General features: G+C 54.6%; 1 protein-coding gene across 2 annotated transcripts in view; it reads right to left on the bottom strand.

Moving 5' to 3' along the window:
• Positions 1-6331: 6331 nt before the first annotated feature.
• The window catches only part of Sfxn5 (sideroflexin 5), a 112372-nt gene continuing 100263 nt past the window's right edge, over positions 6332-18440 (bottom strand). For both annotated transcript variants that reach the window (XM_026411740.2, XM_077792018.1), the window contains one exon: positions 6332-9359. In XM_026411740.2, the coding sequence (XP_026267525.1) occupies positions 9282-9359 (78 nt within the window). In that variant the 3' untranslated portion in view covers positions 6332-9281. The remainder of the gene's footprint in view (positions 9360-18440) is intronic.

An 18440-nucleotide genomic window follows, 5' to 3' on the forward strand; every position in this document is an offset into this window, starting at 1 on the left:
TCCACTGTTGCGTCTACACTGACTTCCTAGCCGTATCTCCTCAGTGCAGGGGTCCTCAGCCATCTCTCCCACTGGTGAGGCCCCACCCTGCTCTTTTGTGGGGAGTGTGTGGACAATCCTGTGGCTTCTGTGAATGTCAAGGACGAAGTTCACTTCGAAGGAGGCCCTCCACACTACAGCCAGGATCCTCTTCCTCCTGCCCAAACAGGATGGTGTCTCCTCTTAATTCTGTCCCCGGGTCCCTTCCCACCCTCTGCTTCTCCTACTTTCTCCTGGTGTCCTCTGCATTGGTTCCACCTGTGCCTGCCCCTGAGTGAGCCGTGGCTTTCCACTGTGCTGTGCCTTTACTTATGCTCTTGGTGAGCATCCTGTGGGTGCTTAATCAGTGTTAAACTCACTGGGAAGATGTCAAATGCCCAGTCTTGTTACCTGGGCCGTGTGCAGAGATCCAAGTACTCAAGGTCCTTCTTCGGAGAGCACAGACCCAGGTCCTGCTGGGCCCTGGTGCATCCCTTTCCCCTCTTTGCCCCCCTCACTTGTATCCAGTCAGTGCTAGAAACCAAAGGGCTTCGTCCCATCCCTGTGCCTCTGCCATCTCCTCCATCAGCCAGGAAGGCATCCTCCACATCTGGAAAATCCAGGTTAAACCACACAGTGGCTCTCTCACCAACGGGCAGGTAGGCATGGCGGGGGACGGGGCATGCATGCCCAGGTGGGGTGAGGGCTAGAAGCATCCTTTTGGTCCCAGTGAGGGGCACAGGAATGGATGAGTGGTTCTCTCGAGATCCTGTCTCACTTGTTGGGAGGAGGGGTCCAGGAAGATTACAGCAGAGCACCCCCTGTCAAGCAGATAAGGGGCTGGAAAGAACCCAGGAAACCTGCCAATCTTCCTAGCCAGGCCTGCGGGGCGGGTTGGGGAGTCCCCGCTGCAGTCCCACCATCCCCCATGTTGTGCCTCTCCCGCAGACGGTAAATATTGGTGTTGTGACTTCATTAATAAAGGCTTCTGTGAGCCTGAAAAACATGGAATCAGGATGAACTATTTTCTGAGCTGCGGGCTTTGCCAGGTTTGCTAATTTGGGAGTTTTTGGGCCCTCTCCAGGGAACAAACCAAAGTCTCTCTCGAAGAGACGCAGATGCAGCCGAGAAGGGGAGAAGACAAGGACTGCTGCTCCCTTCTCTCCCCTGAGGGCCCCTCCCACCTGAAGAGCAGGCCCTGCAGAGGGGGAGGCCCGAGGACACTGGCCTGCTGGCTTCCTCAGCCTTTGGGAGCTGCTGGGACAAGCCTTTCCTGAGTGAGCCTGGTTGGCCTTTTCCCCTCAGCTGGGCTGGGCTAGACCGGCCCCCTGTGGCCCTGCAGAATGACCGCTGACCGCCGTGAGCACCTGTGATAGCTCTGAGTTGCACGAGGCTGAAGCACAGAGAATTGTCCTTAACTCTGTGGTTGAGTCCACAGGCCTTTCCTTCAGGGAACCATCCACACACATCCTCTTGTTCTCAGAACTTTCTGGGATGGGTCCCCATGGCCTCCAGGGTAGCAAGGCGCATGCTCTTAGCATCTCCGCATCTTTGCGGCCACTTTCTTCTCACAGGTGCTGTGATTGCTTCCCACAGGGCATCCAGCAGCCCTGGCCATCTCTGTTCAGGAGGGAGCCCCACGGGCCTCTCCTGGACCCCTGCTGCAGGGCAGCCTCGCAGGGGGAGGGGCAGGGAGGCCAGCAGGCTGAGCGGTGCAGGCCCAGCCAGCTTTCCTGTCAGACGGCGCTGCCAAGGCGGAGCCAGACATCGGAACAGGTTTAACCAATTACCCGAGCGCCCCATCTGCTGTCTGGGGTTCGTGTGAGGGTGAGTGCATGTGAGGGTGTTTGGAGTGTCTGGGAGGGCTGTGGGCGTGCGCGAGAGTGTGACTGTGTGGGTGTGTGTGGGCGTGCGCCTGTGCATGTGTGTGTTGCGCACGTGTGCAGTGTGTGGCTTCATGTCCTGGTCACACCCCCTCGTGCGTCCAAGACTGTGGCTAGCAGCTTATGCTCTTCCTGCTCCCCTCCAGGACTTGGGGATGAAAGACCACCCTCCCTGCACCCCAGCCTCTCAGTCCCTCCTCCCCTCGTCACTGCTCACTCTCAGGGCTTGTGAGAGCTGGGACTGGGCCTTCTCTCAAATCCCACACTCAGACATCCTTTCCTGTCCCACCACTAGTCACCAGCTCTCCTCTTCATCAGTGCAGGACCTGCAGGACCTCCTGGCCATGGCTCCCCCTGTTCTCTCTCCGACAGGCTCTTGTCCCACTCTTCCTTGGCTGTACCTGCTTAGCAAAATCAAAAGCCTGCCTGGACCTGTTTCTGTTCACCTTTGCACCTGACTGCAGCCTCCGGGGTCCGAGTCTCAGCTGAGGCCTCACTCCTGTTGATAGGGCCACCCCCACTCTCCACAGGGGAGGTCTGGACTGTCGCCCTTCTCTCAGACCTCCCTTCCCTCTTACTCTCAACAGAGAACCTTACTTCTGTCTTCAGATTGAAGAGGCTAGAGGGAACACCTCCTCGACAGTCAGAGTTTGCCTTGGTACAGGGCAATTGGGGAGAGCTTAATACAGGAACAATTAACAAATTTGGGACGTCTACAAGGGACATTGCATTACTCTGAGACAGGAAACAGTGGGGATCCTGTATAGCCCTTAGGCCTAAAGAGGTGGAAGCAGTGGCCAGAACCTGGAGAGGACAGCTCAGCTGGAGAAGGCCCCAGACAGAAGATGTGGCCTACAGTAGAGAGAAGCCCTCTCTGGGATAGATCCCCCAACTCACTCCTCCAACCTTCTAATTTCCCTCTGGTGGCTCCCGGGGGTGAAAGCTACACAGCCAGTCCAGATCAGCCCATCCCCCACTGAGTTCACCTCCCAGGCCTGAGCAGGGGAAGGTTGCAGGTGGACCTCGAGGGGCCTCACCCTCAACTCCCACCATACGCACATCGCATCATCGTCCCTCCCTGCATCCTGTCACTACCAATGACCTTTCTCTCCTGGCGCATTAGGACCCCAGATCCTACCTGCCTTCCTGGTGGGCTTGTCCTGCTCTTCCTCTTTACGGCCTTCACAGTCTCTTCTGACTCGTGTCCAAGAGTCTTCCTTCGAAAGCCTTAACCCATGCCATAGCCATAGCCATGTTTTCCTGCCCAACTCACAACCACATTTCTTTCAAGAATGAGCTCTGCAGCAGGGGGCCTCCTGACTTCTCAACACTCCAAGGGGATCGTTCTCTCCAGGCTTCTCGAGGGACCCACCTTGGTCTTCATGTTCTTTGGACTCTCAGCGCCAGCTACATACATGGACAACTCTCCTGGGTAGCACTGTCATGTCTTGTCCCTTGAGGACACCACACTCTCCTGGTCTTCCTCTTACCTCTTGCTTTTGATGTACTAGAGCTGCCACCACAAAGCACCACAGACTGGGCGCCGGAGACAACCAAACTTTATTGTCTCAGATCTGGAGGGTAGACTTCAGAGATGAAGGTGTCGTAGGGCGGGTTTCTTCTGGGGCCTCTCTCCTGGGCTTGTGGACAGCCGCCTGCACGTTGACACGCCTGCCTCCTTCACTTAGCCTAGGTCTGTGTCCTGATCTCTGATAGCAACATCAGCCATATTGGATTAGGGTCGGCCCTTGGGACCTCATTTTATTATTACCTCTTTTTAATTTTTTATTGGTGCATTATAATTATACATAAGAGTGGGACATGTGATGACATATTCATGCATGGACAAAACATAGCAATATTATACTTGATCAATTTCAACCCCCAGTATCCTTTTCTCAATCCCTTTCTCCACCCTCGGTACCCTTCCTCTACTCTACTGGTCACTTAATTACCTCTTTAAGAACTCACCTCCATAGAGTCCATTCTGAGGTCCTGGGAGTTGGAACTTCAGCATGTGACTTTTGGGATGACATAGTTCAGCTCTGCCTGGGCCTCAGAGTCAGGTTCTGTAGGACGCCATCCCATGTCTTTTTTTTTTTTTAATATATATATATTTTTTTAGGTGTAGATGGACACAACACAATACCTTTATTTTTATGTGGTGTTGAGGATCGAACCTGGGTCCCGCCCATGCTAGGCGAGCGCTCTACCGCTGAGCCACAATCCCAGCCCCCCCCCCCGTATTTTCTTACCCACATGCCATCCCCACTCCCTGTGCTTTCTAGAAATGAATACCATGCAAGTCTAGATCCCCAGTCCCTTCCTGTCTCCTGATGTCCCCACTTGATTATCTCACAGGAACCCCTATGAACTTGTAAAGGAGAGTGCTCTACCCTCCCTGGGATCCCTTCTTCCTTCTCTGTTTAAGCTTGGGGATATGGCACCCCTCTTCCTCAGCTACCAGCAGGCACCTGCTCATCAGTAGAACCTCTTTGCTTCTCTCCAGCCCCATCCTCCCCATGCTGGCCCAGGTCCCCGCCTTCCCCATGGTGACTACCACAATGGCCCCACCACAGTGGCCCCTGCCTGGTCTCCCCAGCAGCCTCCTTAGTATCCATTCTCTCCTCCAAGCTCTGGTCCGATGAAGCCTCTCCCTAATGAAGGCCTCCAGCTGTCTGAAGCGGCTGCCCCCTCTCTCTGCCGTGCTCCCTTGCATTTGAAGAGGAGGAAAGCCAACATCAGGTGGCCTGGGACTGATGGCGGTCCCCACCCCCCACTTCCTTACTGGATTTGTATGGGGTCTCCAAGGAGGGGAGGGATCTTGTGCCTGTCTGTCCATTTTTTGTCCCTTCTGTTCTGTTTTGGTTCTCCTCTGTCTTCCTACCCCTTCATAAGGCCTAGGGGACTGCAATGGGGCCCCAGGTTCTTGCTCAAGCTGAGGAGATGTCCATGTCAGGAAGGAGGCAGGTGATGAAGGAACACTGCTTGCCATTGCCCCAAGGGACAGTACTGTTGGAAAAGGTGGGCAGGTGGGGGAATGACTGAGTCACTTGTTTGAGGGGCTAACCAGTGGCTGGGGACAAGTGAGATGGCAGGAGCAGCAGCAGCCCTAAGGGACGGATGGAGCCTCCATTCTGAAAATGAGGCCAGGCCTCCAGGGCCTCAGGAAAGGGCCACTCACCGCAGCTCTAACCACAGTATTCTGAATCTCCTTGAAGCCTTTGCCTGAGTGGGAGGAGGGCGGGATGGAGGGCAGAGGAGACCACATTCCTGGAGTGTTAATGATCTCCGGGCTGGGCAGGAGCTGAGCCCCTAAACCAGCTTAAAACAACAAACAGCTCCCAGGAGGGATTTGTGTCTGTCCTGAGAGTCAAGGATTTCCGCCCGCCCCGGATGGGAACTGTGGCCTGTGGGGCTCTTAGCAAAGAAATTCCCCAGAGACCAGAAGCCCCCTGACCTTTAGGTATCACTTTGAGAACAACCCCACCCCCTTCCCCTCTCCCTCTCTCCTAGGGAGGCCTAGCACCTAGGAGGAGAGGCAGCACCTCCACCCACCCACCCACCCACATGCCTACACACTCGCGTCCATTCTTCATCTGGACTCTCCAACCTTCCAGCAGGCTAGCAAGGGCCCTGTTCTTGGCATTTGGTAGATAAGACTCAGTTACAGAAATGCCCGCACAGAAAAGATGCCCAATCCACATCTTTCCGAATGAATGGGTGAATAAGGAAGTCACTGGCTAGAAGTCACAGTCATGCTGGGCCACACTGGGGCTGAACCAGGGTCTCTCTGACCCCAACCATGATGGTTTTTCTCCCCTACCTGCTCCCCACCCTTCATCAGCTTCTCTCTGCAGGACTGGAAGACTCTTGGAGTCCCAGGCCAGGCTTCCTTTACGGGGGACCTCTGAGGGCTGCTTGGAAGAGGAGCCAAGACTATTAGGAGGCTGAGTCTTGGCCGCAAGGGATCTTGGAAGTTATTATGAAGGGTAGATTTCCTAGGGCTGGTATCATGTAGGTGGCAGACATCTGTATCTCTCCACTCAGCTCAGACCTTCCTCCTCCCTGTGGGCAGACTCTCTGTGGTCTCCTCAGCTTCCTCCACCAGCCTCTTGGAGCACAGAAGCTACTGGAATTCCTAAGGTACTCAAGTTCCTTGGGTGCATCCCTTCGTAAGCACTCGATAGCTGCTCTGCAAAGGGGGTCTTTCTGCAGTTTAACCCACCCCCCTTTCCCATTTTCCTTCCTCACTTGGCCTTTGTCCTTTCCCGTCCCTTCTCTCTGGGCCTTCTTTGGACCCTGGGTCTACACCTTCCCACACAATCCTCCAGCAGCCCTTCCTTCACCCTTTCCCGCTGTGTTTCCGTGCTCCCACCCCTCCCGACAGAATTCACAAAACCACACTCCGATGCTTTAAATCCATCGTTTATTGCCCACAGTTCATTAGTATTACATAAATCACACAGATTGAGAAAATTTCTGAGAAGGTTAAAAAGACACTGTAAAGTCCCCTGGGTGTGCTGAGGCACGTGGGTTGGGGCCTCACTTATGCCCACCCAAGGCTGGAAGACCACCTTAGATCTTCCACTGGCTCTTCTTCTCATGACCCTCACCCTTCTCCCAGGCCAGAGACTCAGAACAGGATTGGGAAATGAATAGGGGTCTGGTGGCCATCTTTACTTGGCAGCCATCTTGACATCTTGGGCTTTTGCCTCCTGCACTCTCAGATTGCTTTCCAGAAATGGGAGAAGGGCATCCCCAAGCCTGAGGGAATGTTTGAAGTGATCAGAGGGGTTTGGGAAAGGACACCAGAGCTGCAGATGTGCCCTGTATTCCAGCAAAGCTGGGCCAAGTTTACCCAAACCAACCTGCCCCACCCAGACCTCTCTCCTCCGGCCTCATCAGAGTTGGGTATGGGAATTAGCAGAAAGTTTCCCTCTATGGAGGTTTTTTTTTTTTTTTTTTTTTTTGAAGCCAGATTAGGGTTTAGCAGCATGGCCCACTGTGCTTCTGTCCCCATCACCATGAGCTGTGAGGATCCTTTACCACTGCACCCCTATGGGAACATCCCCCTTAGCTCATGTGAAATTGCATTTGAGAGCTTGATGCAAATCATCCAGGTAAAAGGCATGTAAGTTATGAGAGGCCGAGGCCACAGGACTAGGGCAGGGTGAGGTTGGGCGGGGGCAACCAGCACAGGAGAACTGGAAAGGCTTCATCTCTGGCCTCTAGAGGGAATATGGCTTGGGAGGCAGTTTTGGTCCCAAGATAAAGTGCATGGGAATGAGACCCTATGACAATTGGGGGAAGGCTGAGCTTGCAGTGAGCTCTTCAAAAGAGGACTCAAACACGCCCTGCCCCGTCCATGCCTAGAAGCCAGCACAGTGCAGCAGTCATTGACATGCTCACATTATGACAGGATTGGCTCAAAAATATTTCCCCCTCCAGCCCATCCTCAGCCATGCCCCCCCTCCATGCTGTTTTGTCCTCCCTGCTTGCCCATGTCTTCCCCCTTTCCTGAAGAGCAGGGGGGTGGGATGCTCCTCAGGAGAGTGGTGGGCGCTCAGGACAACATCCTGCAGAGCCAGCTGCTGGTCACCAGGGGCTGGCTGGCTGGGGGGCAAAGGCACCATGGCTTCTGGGTGGGAACATGCTGTCAATGCCCATGGGAGACCCCCTTCATCAGACACCTGCCCTAAGTTGCTGAGAGGCCATCTGCGGCCACGCTCTTGCTGTCTTGCAGAGGCTCCAGCCCAGATCCTTCCCAAGGTGGAGTCACCAGGGGAGGGAGGCCCAAAGGCTGCACATTGGCAGCTTCCATCCTTGAGGGGGTCAGGTGGGGGGCACATCGAAGTTAGTGTTTCCCCTTCCTTTGGGCCTTTCAGACAAGGAGTCACCTTGCTTAGCCCCCACCCAGGTCCTGCTTCCCTCTGTAGAACTCTCTCCTTGTCCTTGGCCTGCAGAGGAGAAGGAGAGGGGAGCTAGCACCCAGGGGCCTCAGGCTGCAGAGCTGAGGTGTGGCATGCAAGTGTGGCCCCCCACACAGACCCAACCATCCATACTCTCTCCTCCTCCAGAACTGCCAAGTTTTTGGCAAAGGTCAAGTGCTTCCAAGATATGGGATCACACACAGAAAGGCAAAATCCCATTTCTGAGGCCATTCCAAGGGGCCTCCCCCTTTCCCAGTCCAGTGTCCATACTATGCATGTGCCCAGGATGACCATCACCTGAGCAGGACAGGAAAAGACAAGCTGGAAGAGTGAAGGGCAACCCTTGGTCCAGTCTTCTGCTTCTGGGCAAGGAGGAGGGGCCAAGGGAAGGGAGTGAATTGCCCAGAGTCACACAGCCCACTGGTGCCAGAGCTGGGGCCCACCATTCCTGGGTTGATGCTGTCTCTTAGATGGCTCCCAGGGATCTGGCCTTGGCACTCTCAGGCACGAGACCCTCCTACTCAGGAAGTGGTGGAATGTGACAGGCAGCGTCAATGGCTGGAGATTCCCGGGACAGCAGCTGGACCAGCTCCAGCCCATCCTCAGCCCCAGCGCCCAGCCTCCAGCATGTGCCTGAAAGGGGACCCTTCTACGTGGTTCCTGCACTGGAAGCATCATTCCTTCCTGGGGTTTTCTGCCTGGAGCTGGGGTCCCCTCGGGGGACTGGAATCAGTGAGAGCTCCCTGAGGGGGGACCCTAGCCCCACCATCACTGGCTTTTTGGCAGAGGGATTGGTTCTGCAGGTAGAACACAAAAAAGAGCTGGCCACTTTCAGAACCTGCTGCCCAAAGAATCTCCAGTGCTCCATGACTCCCTGGGTCCAATTCCTGAGGACCTTCAACATGGCTAGTTCCCATCCTGTGGGTACAAACCAGCTCCCCTTTTCCCCCCTCTCCAGCCTGAGGAGTCATCTGGCCTGGCCACTCTGATATCCTAAATCTACCAGCCCAACTACCAAACCAACCTGGTTCCTAGGCTCCCATCATTTGTCCACCTGCCACTTCTGGTCACCTGCAACCAAGGCTCAGACTTAATTCTGATTTAAAAAAAAAAAAAAGAAACCAATGTATAAAAGGATCCTAATTCTACCCCATGGGCACTCTGCAGTTTTCCAGTTTCATACATAATTGTGCTGAGTGGAGTTTCCACAACCCCACATAAGGCCCAGAAATGCACTTGATTCTTTTGTATAGGAAATGTGTCAGAATTCCTCTCCCCTAAGTTAAAATGTGAATGGATTAGTCTCCCTACCACAGTGGGTTGAGTGCTCCCCTAGGTGGCCCAGGACTGTGGGGTCCACCTGCAGGTGCAGCCCACCAGACTTCTTCCCTGCCCCCAAATTCCCTGGCCTGGACAAAGCTCTGTCCCCAGGCCAGCCAGCCACCGCTCACAGCCCCTTGTTATACACCACCGTCCGGCTGCTTGTAGCCCGGGCGATCTCAGGCTCTAACTGGGAGGTTTCGATCTGAGGAGAGAGAGAACAGAAAGATGAATGGAGAGACTGGGAAAGAGGAGGCTGGGGTAGCAGTTAAGACCATGCTGGTGCCCATAGTTTTGCCCTTCTGTGCCCTCCACCTCTGGGTCCATGTGTCCTGCCTGTTGTCCTTCCTTTTCCATGGTCTTGCCACCTTGGGGCTCACATATTCCTTCCAGCTCAGGTCTGCCTCTTCATTCTCATTATATGTCCATGTGGCAAAACATCCCGCCCCTGGTCTCTAAGCTCTGGGTCTCCCTCATCTCCAAGGCCCTTGTCCCTCACACTGCAGACAACTGTTCTCAGGGTGTCGCCTGGACCTGCTCACCCAGGGCTGCTCCACCCAGGCTCCTCAAACCCAAACCCTGCCTTCTCAGCTCCATGGTCCCCTACCCTGGCAGTATCCCACCCCTTCTGCTCCTCTATGCTTTTAGACAGCAGAGGCCACCGGCCCCAGACTCCCCACCTCCCAGTCTTCACATCCTTCCCTTCAACCTGGACATCAGGAAACATCATTTTAGCTACTCCCAGACCAAGCACCTTGCAGCCCTGACTGGTGGAGGCGCCGACCATGTGTCCACCGTCTCCACACTTGGACCTGACCACCTAATGGAACCACTCAAAGCTCACCGTCCCTGACTTTGGCTGGGCCGTCACAGCAGCTGGCAACAGTACCCCCACCCCTGCTCCTGCCTGGTCACCTCCCTCTCCCACAGAGGCCACCTTAACCCTTCTCTGATTTCCTCGGCCATCCCATCCTCAGATCCCCACTCCTGAGCTCAGGAGACCTCTAACTGCAGGGGAAAGATCAAAGGCATCAGAAGGGAACCACTCAGTTCCCCACTGTCAAACCCATGGCTTCCTGGTGTCCACCCTGGCTCCCACCTGCCCTCCTGTGCCTCACGGCAGCCATCCTGGCCCTCAGAAGGCAGAGCCCCACCTGGCACCACCTCCCTCCAGCCCCTGAGGCAGCTGGTCCCGGTGTCCTCCCTCTTTCCCACCTTGACTGCCTATTTGCACCTCCACACAGGACAGGAACCTTCCATCTGAAGAAAGCTCTCCTTCAACCGAGGCAGGCTCCACTACTACCTTGGCTCCCTTCCCCGGCAACCACATTTGCTTGAAGAATTGCCTAAACCAGTGGTATCCACCTCCTCACCGCCCACTGACTTTTCAACCTACAGTAAATCTGGCTTCTGTTCACCACCCTCCACAAAAATCTTCCTCTCCACTGTCCCTTTCAGCCCTCACTGCACAACATCCACTGGATGCTTCTTAGGGTCTTTGGGTCTCAGTGCGACTAGACGCCCTGGGTGACTCCCACATCTGAGGTGTCTCTACCCAAGGTTCTCCCCCGAGCATCAGGCCCACAGCTGCCTGCTTGACTGATAGAACTTTCTATAGACATCTCAAAGGCACATGAACTCAACCCATTTAAAATGGAACTGAGGCCAGGTGTGATGGCGCATGCCAGTAATCCTAGAGACCCGGGAGACTGATGCAGGAGGATCTGCAAGTTCAAAGCCAGCCTCAGCAATATAGCGAGGCCCTAGGCAACTCAGTGAATGCTGTTTCAAAATAAAGAATACAAAAGGGCTGGGGATGTGGCTCAGTGGCTAAGCACTCCTGAGTTCAATCCCCAAGGCCAATAAATACATAAAATGGAACGGAATCCACCATCTCCCTGGCCCCACCCAGCTCGCCATCTCTGATAATGGCACCACCACCTAATGGTAGTCTGGACAAAGACCTTGGGGGCCCAAGCCTTCTCTTTCCTTCCCTTCCCCAGAGGTCTTGTCCACTTCAGTCCACCCCCCACCATAGCCAGGGACCACCTTCTACAGCTCCCATCTGTTAGTGCCTCTCCTTACTATGAGATGACTCAGTGACTCCCATTTCCTTCTGTGGATCAAATCCTGACTCCAACACCACCCAGCCCCTGCCCTACCCCTGGACACCCTTTCCCTTGAACTAGAGACACAGGACACGTGTACTTATTGAGTTCTGTGGACACACTGTGCTATTCCATACCCCTCTGTACCCCATCTTTGCCACAGCTGCCCTCCTGCCTCCCCTCCCGCCCCCACTCCATTTCTCTTCAGTCAATTTTGGTGGCTCAGCTCAACCAGCACCCCAGCCCCACACACTTCTTATATCCAAGTGACATCACGTGGTCTGGGGACTGTTTCCTCATCCCCCACCCCTTCACATCAGGTCACAAGCTCCCTGAGGCAGGGGACGGACATACAGGTCACCTGAAGGCCTAGTACAGTGCTAGTGCCCCTAAGTGTTGAATAAAAGGGTGAAACAGGACCTGGGAGGATGGGGTGCCCCTGCAGAACACTATAGCATCTGTTTTTCAGCTCTAGGTTCTTGATCCAATGGAGATACTGGAGCCTCCTGCCTGGGGCGGGTCAGGGAGGAAGGTGTCTCCTCAGTGAGGAGGCCCCAGCCTGACATCTACCCTGGGAAGGATCACAGGGGCGTCAGGTTTGCGACTTAGCTCAGTTGAACTTGACCTAGGCATCTAATGTATGTCAAGACATAGCAACCCTGGGAGAGAGGCAGAAGGTGGTGCAGACTAGCTTGGCCTTCAAAGACTCAGACCAACCCAGGCTGTGTAGGTCAGGGTCCAGAGGAGAGGGAGTCTGGTAAGGACTGGAGCTGGTGGGCCGGGTGGGGTTCCTGGAGACAGAGGACCCTTCTCCTCTAGTCTTGATACACCAACACTCAGGCTCTGACTCCTTGAGATGACCAAACAGACAAGAGCTAGGCTCAAGACCAACCCTGGCCCCCACCCCTTTCCTCAAACCACCTTCTCCTTCCCCACCCCTGCCAGGCCCCAAGTCCCCTCCACCCCAAGTCCCCTCCACCCCACCAGCTCCCCTCGTCCCCATGCTGCCACTGACACAATGCACAGCGCCCACGCTTAAAAATCTAAATGCTTTTGAAAATGTTTAACCTAGTTAGACAAATTAGCAAAAATTTGTGCAAAACAATTTAGGTATTTAAAATATTCAATGTTTTTAAAAAACTGGAAAACTGTTCTTAGCTTTCAGCTGCAAAAACCAACAAAATATAACATCCCAGCAATCTTACCATGAGGTGTAACATAACCCTTCGGGAAAGCTGTTAAACAGCTACTGAGGCATCCTGGGAAATAGCACTTCATTTATTCAAATGCACATATGTCAGGCTTTTGCACCATATGTCATTCCAAGCTATTTACAGTAATAATTAAATCTTAATCAACGTTTAACCTCTGTAAAATGTTTGAAGAATCCTAATCACCCTTCAGACTGCACTAATGAAGGAGAAATATATAAACATAAAAGGAAAATGATGCATAGATATCACACTGGAAAGAACAGTAATTGCAAAATTGTATTTCTTTTAAATATAATCAGTAAATGATGTAAAGTAAGCCAAGGAGTATTTTAAGTTAAGACATCTTGGATGTCAGAGGTGTGAGCAGCTAATTTTGTTCTGCTACCCATAACAGATGTAGCATATTTTATTTTAGTGCCATTATTAGCAACTTCCCATGCCGGCTTTCACTGAAGCACTGAGGCCCGCATTAAAATCAGAGAGGCTGCTCACCGCGGTGGAGGACCACGGCCCAGGGCCACGGCCCACGGTGCTCACTCCCTGGAGCCCGCAGACCCAGGGAGACTGAGGCCTCCTCCTCCCAGCACCCCAGGCTCCCCTGGGCCCCCTCGGAGCTGAGGGCAGCAGGTAGGAGGGATGCACGGGGGAGAGGGGAGATGAAGGCAGTGGGAAGGCTCCAGGGGGAGGTGACTGAGGAGCCCAGGAGCAGGGGCTTGGGGACAGAGTTATCAAGCTAGGCTTTCCTCTCATTCCAACTCAGTCTGCTCTCAATTCAGCAGATGTCGATGGCCACTGACTCCCCGGCCCCAGGCTGGGCACATGGAGAAGGACAAGATCAGCCTGTGTCCTTGAGAAGCTCAAAGTCTAGGGGAGGAGTCAGACAGTGAACGCAGATGGATTCCAGAGACACAAGCAAAGTGCCATGGAAACTGGGGAGGGGCTGGGGGTTACAACTGATGAAGGAACGAGGAAGGAAGCGAATAGAGGGTTTTGGTGATCAGAGAGGCTAGGTAAAGCCTGTTGGGTGAAGGGAGAAGCATTAGCTGGCCAACATGGGCCGCGAGGGCAGGGGAGCACTGTCAGATGTGGTGGAAATGGAGGTGGGGTGAGGACAAGCAGAATCCTTTATGCTACATGAAGGTGCCAACCTTTTATCTGAAAGCAATAGGGAGCCATGGGAGGATTCGGAGCAGGGGTGGGCCATAACCTTGCCTGTTTTAGAAAGGTCTCTGTGGTGGTGGTGGTGGTGTGGAGGATGGACTAGAGGGGGCAGGGAAGCCTCCCAGGGAGCAGCTGTCAGAATCAGAGAGGTGCTAGGTCCTGCCTTATGATGCTGCCAGTGGGGGCAGGCAGGAGGGTGTGCCGAGGATCCTTTCTGGAGATGAAATCCATAGGAGTTGATGACCAATTCCATGTGGGGGTGAGAGGGAGGTGTTGAGGATGACTGTGCGTTGGATGACTCCTAATTCTAGCTCAGGAGCTGGGGTGGCTGGCGATGCCATTCTCAGAGGCAGGGAATATGGGAAGGGGTGGGACTGGGAGGGGGAGGTGTGCTCAGGGTAGCCTATGCTGAGTTGGGGGTGCCTGTGAGCTCCCCAAGTGGAGAGGCCTGGGGGGCAGATGGGTCCAGGGTTCTGGGGCGATGGGCAGGAGAGAGAGCCCGGATGTGTGAGCACAGCCAGAGCCTCCAGAGTGGAGAAGCTTGCCCAGGAGAGCAGATGGAGGGGCGGGTGCCAGGGCCTGGGGAACAGGCACATTTGAGGGGCGGGTGAAGGGAACAAGCCCGTGATGGCGGCCTCGGGGGACCAGCCTGAGGAGCGGAAGCAGTGACAGAGGGTGCCCAGACATGGAGCAGCAATGGACACTAGGCAGTTTTTTGAAAGTGGTCCAAGGAGGACCAAGAGGCCTTGATCTTGGCAACTGGGTGACGGTGACCTCCTAGGTCCAGATTCCCCAAGCCCCCACTCAGTGCAAACCCTGGGAACAGCCTCACTTGCATCTCACATTGGCCAGGCCCCCTCTAGCTCTCTGGCCACGGCTGAGTGGGAGGCCATAGGATGCCATCTTCAGGTCCCATGGGTATTGAGATCCCGGGGTCCTCAGCACTGGGCTCACTGGGAGAAGACGGGGTAGAGCCCTGTGTGCTGGCCACTTGAGCAGATCTGCCATTTCTTCCCCTCTTACCAATAATCAAGTGCCCCCTAGGAAGTACGCTCTCTGGGTATGTGGGGGTCCAGTCTTCTCCAAGGGAATGACATCAGGGGCCTGCCCGGGAGTGGCCTTTGGACAGGCGGTTGTGAGTGTGGTTCAGGGGCTGTGGCTGCCTCTTGTTGCTCTGGCCAGCTCCAGGCCTGGAGGCAGGAACCAAGGATAGGTGTTCTCTAGGGGACCAGGCTGCTGGGAAGGCTGAGGGGGAAGAAGCAAAAGCCAGCTATATGTGCAGAGTAACAGTGTTGTGGCCAAGGTGGCTCACGGGTGGGGTTGTGGAGGGACATGCCAAGGCTTGGTGAGAGAAATGGATGTAGCCAGAAGAGACCCCCTGTGTCGAGCTGAGAAGGTAGGGGCCTTCTCTGGGGAGAAGGTGATGATGAGAAAGGAGGCCAAGCAAGCAGCAGGTACAGGGAGAAGGGACTATAGCCCCTGGTGCAGCTGGGACTCGGCGGGTACCTTTCCCAGGCACCTGAGAGCCAGGTGGCAGCTGGAGGGCAGGACACCTGGGTTGAGGGTTGCAGGGACCACGGAGAAAGCTGAAGTTCCCAGTCAGCACTGGCTGATGGTTCCTGTAGCCCCAGAACTGGGGATGCTCGGAACGTGCCCGGCCCACTATGAAATAAGCAGTGTCACCTGCTAGTCCTGCCTGACTCATGCTGAGCCTGAACCTTGACTCCCACACAGCCTCGTGGGGTACACCCTCCCCACCTGCCTGTATCCGAGCACCAACTCCATCCTGCAGCCCAGCTCAGACTCTCCTGCCCCTCCCAGGAGATAGCCCCAGGTGGGAAGCACCATGTCCAATATCTCTAGAGCCTCCCCTGAGCACCCCAAGGCCTGGCTGGCTCCAGAGCCCCTGGAGCAGCTCTGTGGCCTTCCTCTGTGGCCTGGGAAGGGTTAACCTTGAGCTATTTCTCTCTGTCTCCAGGCTCATTGTGGGTGGGGGGCCAGAGTGAGGAATGCATCTGGGGCCACCTCTGCCTTCCAGCCTGGGAGCACACACACCTGCAGCCAGGGCCAGTGGATAGTTTACATATTTGAACCTGGAGCTGAGGTGTGGAGACATAAACAGGAAACTGGATCCCCCAGCCTGTGCCCCATTCTCAGGGGCTTTTACCTACTACAAAGCACTGGCTCCTCCTGGCCTTTCTTGTGCTGGCTCCTCTGTGTCCCTTTCAAAGACTAAGGGCCAGGGGGTGGGGCATTCAGCCTGACCTTGTGACATAGCTCAAAGCCACTTCCTGAGCTTGGCCCGAGGTCTGAGCCTCTAAGGTCTGCAGGTGGTGGCAACATGGACACAGGGTCCCAAAGCCCAGGTGGGCATATGGCTGCCCGTGGGTGCCTGAGGCCTGTGCAAGGCTTGGAACCCCTGACCCAGTAGGCAGCTACGTCCACCCTTTCTCACGGGGGCTGGCAGGCCTCTCAGGCCCTACATACACACACACACACACACACACACACACACACACACACAAAGTCCTATCCTTTTGGGGGCAGCTAGAAGGTGGGGTGTTAAGCTAGGGCCAGGTAAGAGTAAGGCCTGAACTTGGATTCCTGGACCCTGGGGTCAGGTCTTTGGTACTGGTTCTGGGCTCTCACTGTCTTCTCAATGAAGGTCACACTCCTTGGCTGGACACTTAGGCCTTCTGGGTCTTTCTCCAGGTTCCTCATCCACTAGCTATTTTCCATTTCCTGTATATTTGAGACCTGAGTCCAAGCTGTATCCACTTCTTCTAAGACTACCTCCTCCTGGAAGCCTCCCCTGGTTTTGTCAGACCAAATCCATTGCTTCTACCTCTGGTGTCCCTGGCACTTGTTCTGGTCTTCATCACATCCCTGTCGAAGACCTGGTGTGAATACAGCCACCCCCATCTCGCTCCATCTTGCGCCATTCAAGGCAGCTGCACCTGGTACACACAGTTCGATCCTCCATAAGAACTGAATCAAATTGAACCAAAGTGTGAATGCGGGGGGCCCATCTCAAACCTTTCCATCTCCCTTGTGCTTTGTAGACCCAGAAAATGGTCAAAGCCCCCTCTCCATTTTGGTGCTTTGCACTGTTCCTGGGTGCCCTCTGGTGGACCAATCTCACAGTCCTTCTCTGTCCTCCATCTTCTCAATCTGGAGGCCTCAGTTTCCCCACACAAGCAGTGGGAAAACTTTTGACCTCCTGGAGCTAGGAAGACAATGATATCTAGAAATAGACGGGAGCCTGCTGGAGGCTTAGAAAGCCCATGTGATGCTATGTAAGGAAGGCAGGATCTGCGGGCATCCCAGCGCCCAGGCCCTGCCCTGCCCCGCCCCCCATGTTCTGCTCACCCCGCTCACAGGCCTGAGCTTTTGCTGCGGGCCAGGCATGCTCGAGACCCTGGGCATACATCATTGCTGTTAATCTCAGTGGAAGCTTCGCACAACCAAGCCTCTTGTCTGTTCTAAATTCAGTGAGGTGTTCTAGAAGGTCCTGGGAGGGAGATCTGGGTTGAAAGGCGGCCTTGCTGAGGCCTGTCTTTGAGAGCGTGCGCACGTTCATGCGTGTGCGCCTGTGTGCACGCGCGGGTTTGGGATGGGGGTGCGGGGAACAGGCAACATGACAGGTGGCGTTGGCGTTCCTGGGCTCCAAGCGGCTTTGCCATCCCCATTCGTCCCTCCTGGGGGGTCCTGTGGGCAAACTCCAAGAAAGCAGCGGGCGCGGGGAGGCGGCAGATTTCTGACGGCAAAAATAGCTTGCTTCGGAGTTCAGTAGGGACCTGATTAAACCAGTAAATGAGAAAAACCCCAAACAAACATCTCCAAGCAAAGCAGGAGATGGATTGGAGACTGGAGGGGAGGAGGCCCCTGCTCTGGGGACAGTGAAAATGCTGTGGACTCTGGAGGGACATGATGGTCCCTGGACATCGTCTCTTGCCTTGTATCAGCCCCAGAAGAGCCAGAGAAGAGGAGCCAACAAAGTCAAGGTGAACCCGGACAAGCCATGTTGATCAAGAGCACCAGTTCTGAGTTTTAGGGACATGCTAGCTGCCAGGGAGGGAAAGGGGGCTGTTGTCCCCAGGCAGGAGATGGGACCAGAATCTGCACGTGTGAGGTGGGACAGATCTTGGTGGGGCACATCAGGGATGACGTCCTCGAGGAGGGCTATTTCTAGAACAGTCTGAACAGGTACCTAAGCCGGTTCTCAACTCTTCCCCATTCTCGGTCAGGAGATCAAATGCTTTCTCAGAGAATAAGCTGGGGGCCAGGGACTGACTTCTGGTGGGTCACAGCTGCCTGGCCAAGCTATTTCATCAAAACCACCATTTTCTTTCTTTTTTTAAAAAATATTTATTTGGTTAGTTGTAGGTGGACACAATACCTCCATTTTATTTGTATGTGGTGCCTAGGATCGAACCCAGTGCTTCACACGTACTAGGTGAGCGCTCTACCACTTAGGCACAACCCCAGCCCCCAAACCACCCTTTTCCTCAGGACCGGTGAGGGAGTGGAGAGAGAGTGGGGGTTCTGGGACCCCTGGAGGAACCCACATTCTTTCCCTATGCAGGGAGGATGTACACCTCTCTCTCTCTCTCTCTCTCTCTCTCTCTCTCTCTCTCTCTCCCTGTTTTTTGTTTGCTTGTTTGTTTTTTGGTGCAGGTATTGAACTCAGGGGTGCTTAACTACTGAGCCACATCCCCAGTGATTTTATTTTTTTATATTTATTTAGAGTCAGAGTTTCTTGGGGTTGCTTAGGGCCTCACTAAGTTGCTGAGGCTGGCTTTG

The sequence above is a fragment of the Urocitellus parryii genome, chromosome 12 (assembly GCF_045843805.1).
Source record: "Urocitellus parryii isolate mUroPar1 chromosome 12, mUroPar1.hap1, whole genome shotgun sequence".
NCBI classification, from domain to species: Eukaryota; Metazoa; Chordata; class Mammalia; order Rodentia; family Sciuridae; genus Urocitellus; species Urocitellus parryii.